At 38.8% G+C, this 18,483-nt stretch overlaps 1 protein-coding gene and 1 long non-coding RNA gene across 4 annotated transcripts in view; one reads left to right on the plus strand and one right to left on the minus strand.

Moving 5' to 3' along the window:
- The window catches only part of LOC148410179 (junction plakoglobin a-like), a 140,005-nt gene that overhangs the window by 108,010 nt on the left and 13,512 nt on the right, over positions 1–18,483 (plus strand). For all 3 annotated transcript variants that reach the window (XM_088437950.1, XM_088437952.1, XM_088437951.1), the window contains exons 9-10: positions 2,116–2,235; positions 3,762–3,980. In XM_088437950.1, the coding sequence (XP_088294076.1) occupies positions 2,116–2,235; positions 3,762–3,980 (339 nt within the window). The remainder of the gene's footprint in view (positions 1–2,115; positions 2,236–3,761; positions 3,981–18,483) is intronic.
- LOC148410180 (uncharacterized) lies at positions 1,638–5,178 on the minus strand. Its single transcript, XR_015868258.1, has 2 exons — positions 4,934–5,178; positions 1,638–3,969 (listed from the first exon to the last, which is right to left on the minus strand). It is a non-coding gene; the product is annotated as an uncharacterized LOC148410180 (long non-coding RNA).

Genomic DNA, 18,483 nt, shown 5'->3' on the forward strand with positions numbered 1-18,483 from the left:
ATGCTTTCAACAATATCACCACAACTATTGAAATTCAATTGTTAAATGCTACTCTCACTGAAGAAATTGGGGTTATTGACCCACACAGATTTGAGCAAAGAATGATTTTAATAAACCAAATAGTATGACAATGTAAGCAAAGGTTAACAGACACAAATGAAAACATTCTCAGCAATTATTTTTTTAACTGAACTCATCAAACTGTTCCTAGAAAAGATCAAAGACACCATTTGATCATAGGATCAAATTCAATTAAGGCAGTGTTATTCAAACACTAGGGGCAGACTCCCCTGGGGATAGGCACTAGCAAGCCTGCGACTGTTGTGAGGATAATGCTACGTTCAGATGGAGCGCGTTGTGTACGCTCTACGCGAGGTGTTATGTCGCAAGGTCAAGATGAAGTTCACTTTTCACGCAACAGTGTCACACGAGGGGAGGGGAGTGAGTTCCCTGTGCACTTTACAGCAGATCCGGAAAGGAGAGCATTGCTGAGAACTTTCACTTTTCTGGGATGTGGCAGAGCCAATATTTTCTCCGACAGCACCTTTATTCTTCTTTTTTGCACTGTGTGTCCCTCGCTTTACGGCAATACTTGTCTGACAAAAAAAGAAAAAAATCATAGTTTCAACGTTGCAATCAAGTGGTCGATACCGTGCTAAATACTGTTGTCAGTGCTGCACTATCGTTACCTTAGCACAATAACTACGGTTCAACAGCTGTTAAAAAAGGAAGCAAATGCTGCACATACTTGTTGTCCCAAGTTCTCCCTTTCGCCATTCTACAAGCCAGGTGAGTGCTCTTGCTTGGCGCCATTTGTGTATCGAAAGGTCAGCTGGCCGTGTTGGGTAGCTCCGGATGACCGCAAAGCAGCCGCCCTGATTCATTACTGACCCGTGCTTTTACCTGTACACACCCCAGGTAAAAACATCAAAATTGTACATACAAATGAAAAAATTGGTACCAAAATCGTATTGTAAGTGCTACGTATATATAATATACATTTATACAATCAGAAAACATCCTGAATAAAAAATATAGAAAGGATTTATTTACCTTTGAGTGGCGCTTGTTATCCCGTTATTCCGTAGTAAGGTCATATTTCTTGATTAGATCCAGCATCTTTTCCGTATAAATCATCTTCTTCCGTCGCTCTTTAACATCAATAGCACACATGGCTAACCCATTCAAATTTGAATTAAGCAGTAAAATGCACTATAAATACAGTTTAGCAACCACTCACGATAGAACAAAGCTTTACCGTTCCTCCATTTTGAAACGAGTGAGGCTGACCAATAGCAGACCAGCATCATTGTGAGAAGACGCAGACGAAAAAACTCATTACTCCAGATCGCAACATGAAAAAAATTTAAGATAGGGACGCTGTAACACGGGGGTCCACTGTTTGCACATTTGCACACACACATGCATGTGTGTGTGTGTGTGTGTGTGTATATATATATATATATATATATATATATATATATATATATATATATATATATATATATATATATATATGTGGGGGGGGGGGTTTAAATATTTATATATTTAATAGTAGTAGTAGTTTCTCTTTTGATCCAGTTAAAAAGGCAGACCAACATTTATGTCCATGAGTAACACATTTAGACGACACAAGAATAGATACAAGAACAATCATTTATTTGCATTTTTAGGACGTAACAAAGGAAGAAGCATGTTACAATAAAACAGAGCGAAGGATAAACAAAAGCATACGATCGAAAAAGAGCAACAAGGAGTTTTTGTCTTGTGACCGGCTACTATCTTTCCAGTGCTTATGAGCTCAATTGATGACAATGCAGGAAAGGTCTGCACTTGAGGCACTGTCTATCCGCCATACCAGGGGACAAGAAAAAAAAAAACACTGAAACTGTTTAATACAGAAACAAATATGCCGGATACCGTGGGCGAAATTAAACCAATTTGGACACCAAGGACTTTCCCTACGGTGGTTAAGGAGGTGACCAAGGAGGTGACCAAGAACCTGATAGTCACTCCTTTACAGTTCCAGTCGGTGTATTAATGGACACTTTGCACACATTGCTACTGCTGAGCTAACGATTCATTTTTTGACTTTTTCTCTTTTGCTCTCTCTAGGAAGGTTTAGATGGTCTGCTGCAGATATTAGTCACCCAGCTGGGTTCTGATGATGTCAATATGCTGACTTGTGCAACAGGGATATTGTCCAACCTCACTTGTAACAACTCACGCAACAAGGTAGCTATGGTGTGAGGGGGCATTTGGGTATTAGTGTTTTAATTAGAAGTACAAAATCATGTCCTGGGATGGCACGGTGGAAGAGTGGTCAGAGTCCTGAGTTCAATTCCAGCTTACTTATTCCTGTGTGGAGTTTGCATGTTCTCCCCATGCTTCCTCCCACACTCCAGAAACATGCATGGTAGGTGTTTTGGACACTCTAAATTGTCTTGTGTGATTGGGTGTGTGAATGGTTGTCTGTCCCTGTGTGCCCTGCTATTGGCTGGTTTGCATGTTCTTCTCCAACTTCCTCCCATGCTCCAGAAACATGCATGGTAGGTGTATTCGACACACAAAATAAGGGTTCCCAAACCTTTTTTATTACCACGGATCGGTCAACGCATGAGATTTTTATTGTGGACCGCGGTGGGGGGTGTTTCATCAATATCAAACATCGCTATAACTCATTTACTCAGGTATGTCCCATTCGCAGTAATTATATATCTTACACAAATGTACACAAATTACCTTGATTAAAGCAATAATATAACAGAATTACAAATGCAATTCATTTCATTACAAAGCGTAAATCAGATGCAAATGTGTACTTATCTATGCAAAACCTTTGGATATGTTAACCGAGTATAGGAAAATACAGTAGTGCCCCGGTTTACGGGATTAATCTGTTCCGTGGTTGGGCTCGTGAGGCGAATTTGCCGTATGGCGGGCGATCCAAACCTATGTTAAATAGCTAACGCATTTGAAACCCCAGGTAAAAATATCAAAATTGGATATACATATTAAAAATTGGTATCAAAATAGTATAGCAGGTGCTACGTGTAAATTATATACATGCATACAATTAAATAACATCATAAATAAAAAATATATAAAGGATTTATTTACCTTTGAGCGACTAATGGCCATACTCCATAGTGAGGGTAGGCTAGCCTAGGCTAGCTTAGTCTTCTTCGTATTTCTTGACTATCTTCAGATTCGTTTCCATATAAATCATATTCTTACTTCTCTTTTTAACATCACTAGCACTATTGGGACCCGTGGCTAACACATTCAAGTTTGACTTAAGCAGTAAAATGCAAAATAAATACGTTATTTTAAGCACTCAGACGAGATCCAGTCCTTAGCATGCGGCCATTTTGACCGCGACGCCAACCAATAGCAGACCAGCATTGTAGTGACATAAGCGGTAATGCGTGTATAGACGTATGAGCGCGGACACATCCTAAATGGCGGTCTCGGAGTGACACGCACACTAACTCCAATGTTGGATGTGTCGCAAGGCAAAAGAAATTGTAAGATTGTAACATTGTAAGTTGAAAAACCTTTAAGGCAGGGACGTCGTAGACCAAGGGTCCACTGTACCTGGCACAAAATGAAAATTCTAGTGACACTACTTTCTGCTACACTTCCACATATTTGGTACCAACATATTATGATAGTCTGTCCAACACAAAATATGTAACATTTCAGAATTAAAAATTTGCCCTCATCTGTTACTTTATTTTTTCAAACTTGCTTCACTTCAGACTCTAGTCACTCAGTTTGGTGGAGTGGAAGCGCTGATCCATGCTGTACTGCGCGCCGGGGAAAAAGAAGATGTCGCAGAGCCGGCAGTTTGCGCCTTGCGTCACCTCACGTCACGTCACCACGATGCTGAGCTGGCCCAGAATGCTGTGCGGCTGCACTATGGTGTCCCTGCTGTGGTCAAGCTGCTGGGCCAGCCACACTACTGGCCTGTTATAAAGGTGAGAAAAGGACCATTAAATTACTGGCTTGCTGTAGAAAAGAAAGGAAATGGGAATGGAAGGTCCACTTTAGCTGTCAAATGTAAAAGTAAAGTGATAGTCTGCAAGGTGACATTTGCAGTGAGGCATATTCTTTTAGACCTAAAAAAAAAAAAAAGTACATACAAATAGCTATTAAACTTGAAAAGTGGCCACAGATTAAAAAACAAAAAACAAACCATCTTCACAACACATTTTACAACATGCTTTGACAGCACTTGATGTGTCCCTTCAAAGATCTGTACTCTGATTGCTTTTCGTATTCCTGTTTTCAATTTTCATCAGAGGAGGGCAAGGGTGCTGAAAGAGCTACAAGACAGCATCAGGATGTTACTTAATTAAATGTAACTAAAACAGTGAAAGCTTTCCAGGTAGTTTATTATCTCATTTACTGCCATTGACGGCTATAAACTTCAAAATATCCATAAATGCTGGATAGCAGAGAGATATATGTATGTGTGTGTGTGTGTATACATACATTATATATATATATATATATATATATATATATATATATATATATATATATATATATATATATATATATATATATATATATATATATACTGAAACACAAACTGAATCAATATATAACTGAAACAGATCATATTGTATACATGTACTTGTTTGAATAACATTACTTAGAATGCAAAATAATACAGTGGGCCCCCGGTTTACGCGATTAATCCGTTCTGCCGTTGGGATCGTAACACAAATTTGCCATATGGCGGGCAATCCAAACCTATGTTAATTAGCTAATGTGTGTAAAATCCTTAGTAAAAACATAAAAATTGGATATACATATTGAAAATTGGTATCAAAATAGTGTAGTGAGTGCTACTTATATATAATATAAATGCATACAATTAAATAACATCATGAATAAAAAATATATAAAGGATTTATTTATTTACCTTTGAGCAATTTATGGCCATATTCCATAGCTCACTAGCCTAGCCAAGGCTAGGCTAGCTTAGACTTCTTCATATTTCTTGATTATCTCCAGCTTTCTCTTCCACATTAATCATCTTCTTTCTTCTCTCTTTAACATCACTAGCAATCTTTGGATCCATGGCTAACCAATGCAAGTTTGAATTAAGCGCTGAAATGCACTGTAAATAACGTTTTTGTAAGCACTCACAGGAGAACAAAGCTTTAATGTTCCGCCATTTTGGAATGAGTGACGCCATCCAATAGCAAGACAGCATCTTAGTGTTTCCGGGATGCCGGCCAATAGTACACCAGTATTTTAGGGGGTCGTGACGCCGACCAATAGCAGACTAGGATTATAGTGATATAATCAGTGACGCGTGTATAGACATATGAGCACGGAGTGACTCGCAGTGACGCATGCACTCCGACCGCATTGTTTGAGGTAAGGCGAAAAAATGACGTGACGAGGAGACAAAAAAACGGTGCGGTCTTCGTCGTAAGGTGAAAAAGGCAGATACGTCATAAACCGGAAATCCACTGTATATACAGTATACAGCTACTTGTGGTGGCCGAGCCTTCTCTGTGTTGCCACCAAAGTTATAGTTAAGGAACAGCTTACCTTTTCAGGTTAGGGCTGCTCAGTCAGTTCAACATGTTAAAACACTGCTAAAAATCTGTTCTCTCTGGCATTCACTTCATGCCAGACAAGTTATCTTGGCTCTGTCTGTTTTTACCTCCCCCTTTTTTTTTCTTCCTAACTCTGGTTTATATTGATTTTATGACAGTTTTATTATTATATTTGTGCATGATCATTTGTTTTGTATTTCAGTAATTGTGCAGCACTTTGGTCAGCCCTTTGATTTTTTTTTTTAATGTGCTTTATAAATAAACTTTGACTAGACTTGATATATATAGATAGATAGGTAGGTAGGTAGGTAGATAGATAGATATCATCACTGTATCGATATATTGTAATACGCATATTGCGATACCATATTCATTTTCCAATATATTGCGTATCAGTTTCGAAATGCCTTATTTTATTAATATTTTAATATTAGTGACTTTTGTATCATGATTTTGTGTGTGTCTGTGTGTGTGTATATATATATATATATATATATATATATATATATATATATATATATATATATATATATATATATATATATATATATATATATACATATATATATATGTTTACACACACACATCAACTGGGATGGCAGGCAGATGGTAAGGAAGATGAAGAAGATAAAGACAGAGAAGAGGAAGAAAATAATGGAAGCTATAAAGGAAGAGTGCTGTATGACTTTTATGAAGTTGTGACAGGCTCTGGATGGCCAAGAGGCGCTCCCAAATGACTGGATGACTACAGCTAATGTGATCAGAGACACAGGTAGAAGAGTACTTGGTGTGTCATCTGAAAGTATAATAGATAAGGAGACTTGGTGGTGGAATGAGGAGGTGCAAAAGTGTATACAAAGAAAGAGGTTAGCTAAGAAGGAGTGGGACACTGAGAGGACTGAAGATTGTAAACAAGAATACATGGTGGAGCAACGCAACATGAAAGTAGAGGTGGCAAAGGCCAAAGAATGATCTTACAATGACATGTATGCTAGGTTGGACAGTAAGGAAGGAGAGATTGACCTACAGTATCTGACGGATACAATCTTTCATCTTTCATTGTGGTACCAAAAAAAAAAAAAGGACTTTGCCATATAACTTTCATACCCACTAATTTAAAACAATGGATTTCTTTCATTTTTCTGGTTCTCAACCCCAATAAAACAGAGATGTTAATTATAGATCCTGCAAATCATCAGTTGTTTGATTAATGTTTGAATCTGGATAGTTGTACTATTGCCCAAAGTAGTTCAGCAATAAACCTTGGCATGATATTCCACTCAACTCTCTCTTTTTGAACACAGGTTAAGAACACGATGACAACAGCGTTCTTTCACCTTCACAATATCGCCAATATTTGCTTGATTCTGTCTCCTAGTGATGCTGAAAACATTAAGTGAGTTTGTTACGTCACGCCTTGACTATTGTAACGTATTGTTTTCTGGACTTCTCATATCTTTTATCAAAAGTCTGCAGTCAGTACAAAATGCAGCAGTGAGACTCTTGACAAGGACGAGAAAGTTCGATCATATTACCCTGATACTAGCCAACCTGCATTGGCCTCCAGTTCACCTGAGATGTGATTTTAAGGTGTGGTTAATTACTTATAAAATTTTACACATTTAGGTCCTTCCTATCTCATCGACTTAACATGTTCCATCCCTACAATTTCCGCCACAAAACGCTGGTTTGGTAATGACCTTGTGGGCTAAAAAGAAGTCCGCTGGATATTTGCATTCACACGCCAGAGCTCTGGAATACCCTACCTATGAAAGTTCGCCCAGCTACTTCAGTAAAATCTTTAAATCCCGATTAATACACTCAATCATTTAGTTAAAGGGTCTGTCTCAGTGCTGCTTTCTTCTTCTCCTTCCTGCCCCCTTCTTCGGGTTTGGGGAAGGGGGCTGGATGGTGAGAAATGAATTGAAAGCTGTCATGCGGACCTGCACTGTTTGACCAATGTGGGTTTTGAGGTTGACCACCTCCTCTGCGGCACTTTCGTTAGGATGGACCTACTAGGCCAGACTGTGAGGAGGACTGTGGCCTGGCCTGTCCTGGTCAAGACAGCTTTGCACTGGACACTTACTGACTAATATGGCACAAAGTGTTGTTTTTAAGCACTCGGGATTTGAGCAACCTGTTGAGCCTGGAAGGTTTCTCCTCCGTCCCTTTCTGATGGTTTCTTATTTTCCCCTGATGGGGATTTTGAGTATTTCATTCTCCTTCTGAGAGCTTTGTTCAAGGGATGCTGCTGTGTATTTATGATGTTCTGTATGACTTCTTTTCACTTGTGAAACCCTTTGAGACTGTGGTGATTCAGGGCTATACAAATAAGCTTGACTAATTTCACTTCTTAACATAAAACAAGATGACTTACCCCCTACACTTTATGTATTAGAAGCTCATCTTAAAGGGACTGTGTGTAAGATTTAGACAATTTTCATTAAAAAGGAACAATTGTAAATTTCAAAATCCTGCAAATGAATGTGTTATTAATGACCACAAGTCTGTTTTAAGTATAATCAAAGGTCTAGTTATTAAATTATATTAAATGGTGGGGGGGGCACCGGAGGTGGCCATGTTTGTTATAGATTTGGACAATGGTAAATGCAGCACCTGCAGCATTTCCTGCTGTGCGTGATGAAGTGTCCAGGACAGCTCTTTTACAAGCAGCAAACCTGCATGTTTTCCATACTGCTTTCTTAAACACACCTGATTCAAATGATTAGGATCATTTTCAAGGTCCTGCAGAGCTTGCTGATGTGCTAATAATGTGATTCAGGTGAATTTATGACAGAAGCATCAAAAACATGCAGGATTGCGGCCCTCGGGGACTGGAGTTTGAGACCTATGGAAATCTTACACACTATCCCTTTAAGGGCTTTGCCTTCAGCAAAGTTATATATGAGTCCACTTGCCAAATCCACCAAATTCATCTCTTGACGCTGTGAGCGTGGCATGGACGATACCTTTTAACTATCTGGAAGAGCAGGACTTGGCGGAGAGTCAATGTCGATGCAGTTGAACTAGCTGGAGAGATACTGTTTGATAGAGTTTGCTAAGCTTGACTACAGTTGCACCTATATCCATGAGCCTACCTTTTCTTTTTTTTTCAACTCATGGCATGTAATCTAGAGTCTTCGTGACTGACAAGGGCCAAGGTTAGATGATCCATCCATTATGTTAACTGCTTATCTTCACAAGGGTCGTGGGCATGTTGTAGTCTATTCCAGCTGTCTTTAGGCAGTGGGCGGGGTAGACCCTGAACTGGTTGCCAGCCATTAGAAGGACACACAAAGATGAACAGCCAGTCAAACTCACAATCACATCCAAGCACAGTTAAGAGCAGGTGTGTCAAACTCATTTTAGCTCAGGGGCCACATGGCGGAACGTTTATTTTCAAGTAGGCCGGACTAATAAAATCATTGTATATACTGTACTGTGATTTTCCATGTACAAATTGAGTTGTTGTTGTTGTTTTCTTCATTTTCATTTCAAAATTTGACAGCCAGGCTAGAACAGAAACAAAATACAATACTGTACATAAAATAAAAAAATTAAAAAAAAAAACACCAACAACAAAAAAAACTGCACTTGTTTACAGTTCATATCAAACATAAACTAAAATATTATTGTAATAACATATATTTTTGATTGAGCACGTTTTGTTGATCACACATTTTAGCCAGTGCAATAAAGTAGGTAATCTTGTGGCAATTCTCAGAACAGATCTGAGGTGTTTATCACTCATAACATTCATAAAACACTTATAGCCAAACTGTGTCATTCAGCTCTGGAAAATTGTCAGTATTTTCAAGTAGCTCCAAAAATGAAATATGCGACGTGGTCAACCTGCAGCACGCTTTTACACAGTGCCTTTTGAGCAGTCCCAACGTTTTTCCGGTCAGTTTTGGTGATCCATCTGTGGTAATGTTGACACGCGTAACTCCAAAGTAACTTGTGCCTCAGTATGACTGTTGATACGCTGCCAAATAAGTCCGTGTGTTTCCTTTCAAGGATTTCATATCCAAAAAGTCCTCCATTACCTCGAAATGAGCAGTTTCCTTTATATCAGTCATTGCTTTTGTCCAGTGCTAAAGCTATTGTTTACCTTGCTAGTTAAATGCTCATCAATTACGTCAATACGGCAAGTCACTAACCTGCATGATTTTTTTTTTTTTTTTTTCTTCAAAATTGTTCTTGCTCTCAGGACATATGTAAAATACTTGAGGTCTCTACCTTACACCCTTTTAGAAATTCCTCTTTGAGAAAAGGCTTGCTGGCTTTTGCAGATGGGGGTTTAAACACAGCGAAGAACAACCGACTCGTTACAGTTATCACTTGCATAAAGAAGGCTGCAGCATTTCTGGAGACTTCCATTTCAAACAAATTGGATGGGTCCAAAGAGCACTACCCATGGATGATTAATGCCATGTTCAGCTGGAGCACGAAAAGCGGACAGTTTTATATTGTAGTCAATGGAGTTAGGGTTATATGGCGTTATATTTGTGCCACAATCCCGAGTGCGCAAAAAAAAAAAAAAATGAGCGCAGAAAAGAAGTGAGCGAAAACAGATATTGAGAGCAGGAAAAAAACTTGAAAAGAAGTTGCACGCTCAAAATTTCTTTTTGCTCGCTCACGATAGCCCTCTCTCGCTCAACATCGAGCTCTAGCTCGCTTGAGTCGTCCTCTGCGTGCGCTCAGTTCTGCTCACACGTTACATTTGTGCCACAAAGATAGCCAATCAGAGCTTGTAAAAGCACACTGATTGACAGCTTGGTATCCAAAGACATTGCTTATTGTGTTCACCCGAATGAGCAAACGAGAGAGCGTCAACACGGACTTGGGCGGGAAAAGGTGGACTTCTTTGGAAACAATGTATGGGCATTACATTTAATATTATTATTATTGCTGTATCGTATCATTTGACAGAACTACCTTGTTAGTTTCTGTACTTTAATTATATAAGCCCACCTCCTTCCGCCCAAGTTATTGTGACGTACCCTCGTTTGCTCGTTCCGGGTGAACACAACAAGCAATCTCATTGGATACCAAGCTGTCAATCAATGTGCTTTTACAAGCTCTGATTATTTAAATATTTAAACTATACAACTATTTAAATTTAAAAACTCTAGTATAATTTATAGCACTGGAAGCACTGTGAAAAACGGATGTAATTTCATACAGAGGACAGACCAGGGAGATACCTTTTTCTTTTTTAATATGTGTTTTTTTTCAGCGAACGCCTTGCTGGACCTCAGGGCCCACCATTGCTACGATGTATTTTAATGAGCACTTCTGTCAGCATCATTAGATTAGGATATAGAAAAGAAGTGGAGAGTGACTCGAGTGATGCTTGTCATCACCAATATTCAAGGAAATGGTACCACCTACCAAATGTTGATTTGTTCTCGTCGGTTATACTCAAAGTTTTGTGTGTTGTTCACTTGTTTGATAAGAATCCTCAAGAAGGATGTTAAGGACTTCATCTAGCTCTGGATATAGGTACAGGTTCTTCCAATTAAATTCAAAACTTTTATTCCGTGATAAACATTAGGGATGGGAATCTTTGGCTGTCTCAAGATTCGATTATGATTTTAGGGTCTCCCATTCGATTCAGAATCAATTTTCGATTATCAACGATTTTCGATTCAAAATGATTTGATTCAATTAAAATGATTTCTGCTTCAATTTATAGATCTGCTTTTTACAAAGGGGGCAGTGTATTATTTTTCCTTTTTGCATTTATTAAGTTTTAATTCGTAAGGATCATGAACAGAACAGAAACATTTTAACTCACGTTTGTGGGGAAGCAACAAGATTTCTTTCAAGCAGCGCAAGCTTGACGATCTCGAACGGGCTGCATGGTGAAGTCATGGCACAGCATGTAGTACGGAAGCCGACAGGAAGCGCACGATTTAAATCATAGAAATGAGAATCGGGATTTTACTGAAAATATTTTTTTAGCACCCCCCTAATAAACCAATATCAAAAATCCATGTTGTGAAATATTTGGTGGCTAATTCATCATGTCTATTTTTAGAAATTACATTGCAAATGACATAACTCACCATTTGATAAAATTGCTCGAGTTATTGTGAATGTGAACCGACAGTTCTCTTCAAATAACTGGTCCCATATTGTTTTTTTTTTTTTAAATATTGTTTTTTTTTTCTATCAAATAACTCCAAAGGCTGATCTGTTACTACTGGTGTTGTTGATTTTCAATGAATGTATCAATTATGTTGTAAATTCTAACTCTCGTGCTTGCAAGTTTTACCATCACATGCACTATGTCATATGTTTCATCCAAAAGGCAAATTCAATGGAAAATACTGTAATCCTTGAAAAAAAGACAATTTGAAGTTTGTGTGTGCGTGCGTGCGTGTGTGTGTGTGTTCTTATAACTTTGCTGGTATTGCACTGCTGAACTCTTGTCAGGATTTTTAAGTAAGTGGCACTGCCATATGGAGTCCCCAGATGTAAAACTACCTTTACAGCTGACCCACATAGCGCTTGGAACATCTTGTTGTGACAAGTCTTTGATATCGCTCTGGCACGAAGTCCCATCTGTCTTCTCTTCGGGCAAAACATGAGACGCTGTATGCTTTATTTAATTAATTCCAAAGGTCTCTATATTTGAGAGTTGAAGTGAACCTTTGAGATCTTAACTTTGAAATTGCCCTCTCAACTGAAAACAGCAAAATAGAAACATTCCAAATCGCATTGACTTCACTTGTGTGTGTTGCAATTTTACTTTTCCAAGAAAGAGCCGTTACGTTGGAACCACTTCTCAGAACCATCTCCATGCTGGTTCTGAACTCTCATCCATCTGGGGTCAAGCAGGGCTACGTCGTATTTGCCTTATGATAGGCTGACAATGATGTAGCATGGCGCTCTGATGCACACACCTATGTCCTGATTTTAGGCGTGCGAGACTAGTGCTTTTAAGTTGTACTCATCGTGAGCAGCTAGGCCCTAGCTGCTCACGATGGCTGCTGCTGTTTGAGTCTTAAATTTGTCAAATAAAAATACTATTGTAAAAATATTTTGAGCATAATTCTACATAGAGCAGCTTTAAACCCCAAACTAGATTTTTTATCTATACGCGAATGTTCTGGGGTTTTGATGGGTTTGATAGTGACTGCAACATACAACAACAATTCATACTTTTACAATGGCTGTAAAAACAGTGGCCGAGATGCAGACACCCGCTCGCTGTTAGAGCCTTGCACAATTCTGTTGATCCCCCACATACAGTGCCACGTGGAATGAGATTGGAAACACAAAGGGTGTTTTGTGGTGCACGGCCAAGCGGAGTGGGGTGTTGTGGGGCTGATTGTACATGAATATATGCATACCTGTATGCGTTACACATTACAAATAAAACATAACTCAGAAACACTAAAGTTTGTGAAATACTTGATGGATATCCCAGTTTATATTAAGCAATTCTGTATTATTTCAACATAATTTGTTAAATACTTGTGGTGCTGTGGGGGCGTGTCAAATTCTGTTAAAAGCCATCAAAATGATTTCATATTTTTTCTTTTCCTTTACTTCCCACTGGATATTTTAATAATGCAAAGTGTGAAAAAAATTCTGTGCTTATTAATTTGGATATGGAATTGAACGGTGTCTAATTTTATGCTCATTTATGATCGTTACTTTGGATTGGTGGAGGAACACATGTTGAAAACGTGCTGTGGAGTAAACAGAGCAACAGGGGCCTTATGATGTGTTACCATGGACAAGTATTTTGATGTAAGATCACTGCCAAAAACACGTATGCGTATTTACGACTCTAAATTGTGTTGAGTTTACAAATTGAAAACTCGCAAGTGCAAGGTATTTTGAACACAACTCTCGCTTGCACTATTATGACCTTACGAGACACTACTTCACGTCTTTGCAAGAATCTCTCCATGGATTCGTGGATTAGAGGTAAGATCAAACCTAAAAAATCCAGCCCAACCCGACCCAGGCCCGTGGTATTAAAGCCCGACCCAGCCCGAGTCCGACCGATTAACTTAATTTGCAGGCCCAAGCCCGAAGCAAACCCAAAATTTCATATTTTATTTGTGAGGATTCGGGAGGAGGAGGTGGTTTATGATCACAAATTAAAGCCTTGTTTGCCTTTTAAATTCCCCTGTCTTTAGTTTATCCTTGACTTCTTGCTGCTCCATAATCAGGGATACCAGGTCAAAATAGATGCGGACTTGTGGAGGAGAAGATTATTAAGTAGTTAAATAGCAATTACCGTACTTTCCTCACGATAAGGCGCACCGGATTATAAGGTGCACCCTCAATTAATGACATATTTGAAAACGTTTGCCATATATAAGGCGCACCCTCAGTTAATGAAAAATTTTAAAACTTTTTCAATCACAATATAGTAATACTCAAAGTAATAACAATAATAACTCAAATAACTCTAAACTCTCAATAGCATAATAACTCAATGTCAATATGACGAACCTTGATCAACTGTAAACACAAAAAAAACTGGTAAATCTTATTTTATCCGTTCATTTCCCATCTACGAATCCCAATCTCAATATTGATCCATATATAAGGTGCATCTGATTATAAGGTGCACCATAAGCTTTTTAACAAAATTAAGGCTTTTAGGTGCACCTTATAGTGCAGAAAATACGGTCCCTTACAGCGCCTTCTCTGTTTTATCCAAATTATTTATTTTATAACAAGTATTCCTTAGTTTAGTATCCACATTCCACATTGTTTTATTTTACATTTTTATAAACATATATTTATGAAAAAAGTCAGCAGATAGAAGCCTGGCCCGACCCGACCCGAACGTAATGAATGACATTTTGAACTCGACCCGGCCCGAAATTCGGGCCAGGTCGGGTCGGGCTTGGGTTTAAGAGCTTACCTCTTATCGCGGATCTGATCATTTATACAGTTTATAATTCCAACTAGATCCGACGTCCTCAATCCGATGTCAGCCAAGTCCTCCTCGTTGGCAACGCTGTACGGCTCCCACAGGGTCCTTGTCCTCCTCAGGACTTTTCTTGTTCACCCACTCAGTCCTTGCTGATGCAGTTAGCCGGTCGCTAGCTACTTAGCCAAGTCCATGCATGCTGGCTAGCACCTGTGTTAGCGGCTAAGGCCACCTTCCGTTGAGTAATTCACCACAACGAATACGGTTGATCGCCGTTACTAGTTTTAAAGAGTCCTTTTCGAAGACTTTTTAGTCTATTTTCTTCTGTCTATACATGTAACTATTCCACTGGCATTTTTCGTCCACGCTCTCATTCTTCGCCCCGCTCTCGCTTTTTTTCTTTTCCTTGACCTGATCCTTGATGTGATCCGAACATTAACAATGGTAAAGAATTAAACACTTTTATAACTCAGACAGTATTTTGCCTGTTGTGTTGTTTCGTGAACATAATACAAATCCCATTTCAACTGGAACTATTATATCACATAACATATTTGCAAATCAATGACACTTTTCAATATGCAGCCTTTGCATATTGACAATAACCTTCATAAAACTTTTAGTTCTTAATGATATCTATTTGGTCAACCCAATGAGCAAACAGCTTCAGAGAACGCACCGTACCGTTTAACTTGGGTCACAGATGTCATCTTAATTTGCATATCCAGAACCACAAATGCGCGATCAGACCCACAAATCCGAATGAGAGATTAGTGCAAAGACGTGAAATGGAGTCACGTGAGGTCATAGCAAAAGAGAGTTGTATTCTAAATACCTTGCACTCGCAAGTTTTCAATCGGTAAGTTCAACACAATTCAGAGTTGTACCCATACAAATTGTTCAACACACATATGTCTTTTTACATCAATCTTACTCCATAAAGTAGCAGCATACGTCTCACATCAAGAATTCTGTCAAGCACCTGGTACGATGTATGGTACCACTGGAATTTGAAGAAGGGGAAAATTATGCTCTGAAGTGATTAAAAAGATGCTTTTCCATCTGTCAATGTGGCAAAGGAGTCTGCTTTGTTGAATGCAAAGTGAACAGTTGGCTGACTGCATCATTTCAACTGACAGTTTTGGTGGAAGAGGGATAATGCAGCTAAGTTGTTTTAATTAGCTTGGCCAAGAAACTTTTCATGCTTGGGCAAACAATAGAACAATGGTGTAGTTCCATTTTTGTTGGAATAATTTGGAGATGATTACTGTCTCAGCGCACACGGTTAGTTAAATTTGTTGTAAAGGAACTTGAATGGGTGACTCTTAAGAGAGGTTGTGTGTTGGATCTCTCCAATATTCTGCTGTAATGGTTGAACAAATATTCCACAAACACACTCCAAGGACCATTGCATACTTAGCAATGCAGCGGAACTCCACGACACAGCAGTATACAAGACTTTCTGGCCACAGATTTTGTAGTGATTCAACATTGCAGTTGCACAATGTGGCAACATTGCAAATTGTTGCCAATCAAAACGTGCAGCAGCTTTCACAGCCAAAAAATTAATTTCCTGGCTCGTATTAAGTTTGAGGTTAGTGTGAGACAGCCTTCCGCCGGTTCAACGCCAAGTCATGTATCTACAGGGTACTGTATATCGAACAGATATCTTTGTTTTATAACAATCCTGAACCATATTTACAATTTCATATATAGGTTAGATGGTGAAACTGCATGAGAGCAAATATGATATGTACTGTAGCAAAATGTTAAATATGTTAAGCTTTATGTACCTACGGAACATGACAGTTCTACTATAAATATGTTGCCACTTGAAAAATTAAAGGAATATGATCACAAAGAAGAGTGGCTCTCAACCTGTTTCACTGATGTCCTCCCCGTGATTTTTTTGTTTTTCTTCAGCCAAACACCCACTTACCAGTACAAGGCACTTTCTGATGGGGACAAAAGACCTTAAAATCGACTGCTGTGCCATTCTTGTTTGGCTTAATAAACTTCTGAATTATTTTGTAGTGGTAGCTCTATGTGTATTTGATTCAGTAATCCAGAAGATAGTTTGTGTAACATTTGTAACACAGCAATACATGTTGGAATTGCTCAGTTTTTTCTTACCACTGCATTAAAAAGCAATACATGAGATTTGGGAGTCGATTACAACTCCTGCCCTCACTGGTCAATGGTCACACCAGGAGCCAATTACATGTCTTACAGGAGGGTCCGTCTCCCTCAAGAAACTTTCAGGTTAGATTGACGCAAAGTAAGAGGAGTAGAAAGCAGCGCTACACCGGAGCATTGTAAATCCCTTACCTAGATTTCTTAAATATTGGAATTTCAAGTGTAAACTCTGTTTGTAATCATGTTTGGTCAGCTTCACTCTAATTAGACTTCTGGGCGTCGCTAATATAACCACGGCTCTCCGAAAGACTACAGCCAAAAGAAATGGGAACCCAAAGGGACAACAGTACAGTTACTGTATAAGGTGTAATAATTTAATATTTGAGTAAATATGTGTTTTGCAGTAGTATTTGTCTTAAATATGTAAAGTATGAATACTTTTCAAATTTAAAATACAGTGGGCCCCCGGTTTACGAGATTAATCTGTACTGCGGTTGGGATCGTAACGCTAATTCGCATTATGGCGGGCAATCCAAACCTATGTTAATTAACTAATGCATGTTAAATCACAGGTAAAAACATCAAAATTGTAAATACAAATTAAAAATTGGTATTCAAATAGTGTACTAAGTGCTGCATATATGTTATATATGTGCATACAATTAAATAACATAGAAATAAAATATATATAAAGAATTTATTTACCTTTGAGTGACGTGACGAGCTTAATATGGGCATATTCCATAGTGAGTGTAGCCTAGCTAGGCTAGGCTATCATAGTCTTCTTCATATTTCTTGATGATCGCCAGCTTCGTTTCCATATAAATCATCTTCTTACTTCTCTCTTTAACATCACTAGTAATCTTGGGAACCATGGCTAACCAATTCAGGTTTGAATTAAGCACTACAATGCACGATAAACAGTATATTGAAAACACCCTCAAACAAGATCAAGTCTTTAGGCAGCCATTTTTGTGATCCGTGTGTCAGAGAAATCTCAGAAAAGAAGACTAGGACAAGCCTAGCTGCTTAAACAGCAAAAAAAGTAACTCAGACCAGCCAAAATTGACTTTTCTATGCCGGGCATAGGGAAAAAAGCTTGGGCAAATGTAACTCGTGGGTCTTCCAAGCTAGTTTTCACTGCCCAGCCGTCCCCCCCTGGCTTTTATTGAGTAGAAGCATAGCAGATTACAAGACACAACAAAAGAGCCAGCCGGGCGCCACCGGCAGCTGGGCCAAGGTCCCGGCTCACACTTTCGTGCGTCAACAGCTCTATCTAAGGACAGGGTCAAGATAAACTAGGATTGCATAAATGGGTAACAATGAACTAAGCACATAATGATAACAACCTAATATATGATTCCCTTCACACCGTGTCCCGACCAATAGCAGACCAGCATCTTCATGACCCCATGACGCCAACCCATAGTAGACCAGTATCCTAGGGAGTTGTGACATCGACCAACAGCAAACCAGCATTGTAGTGACGTAGGCAAGAAAGCGAGTGTAGACATATGACCGCCATGTTGGATGTGACGACTGCCTTGATGGATGTGTTGTAAGACTAAAGAAATGTAAAGAGGGGACAAAAAACGTTGCGGGCCACATCGTAAGGTGAAAAAAACGTAAGGCATGGACTTGTAAACCGGGGGTCCACTGTATTCAAGTAACCACATACACATGCATGAAAATTTCGCCTGAGGGGGGGTTCCGGTCCTCATCAACCGTGAAAAATGAGGGATTACTGTATTTTAAATCATTTGAACATACATATTTGTACTTGGGAGTCACACAGTTATCACAAGTTATTGTTGGTGTTTTGTTCTCAATTCTATTTGTGTGTTACATTTGTCTTTGTATATG

The sequence above is a fragment of the Hippichthys cyanospilos genome, chromosome 16 (genome assembly GCF_059441005.1).
Source record: "Hippichthys cyanospilos isolate Australia breed blue-spotted pipefish chromosome 16, RoL_Hcya_1.0, whole genome shotgun sequence".
Taxonomy (NCBI): Eukaryota; Metazoa; Chordata; class Actinopteri; order Syngnathiformes; family Syngnathidae; genus Hippichthys; species Hippichthys cyanospilos.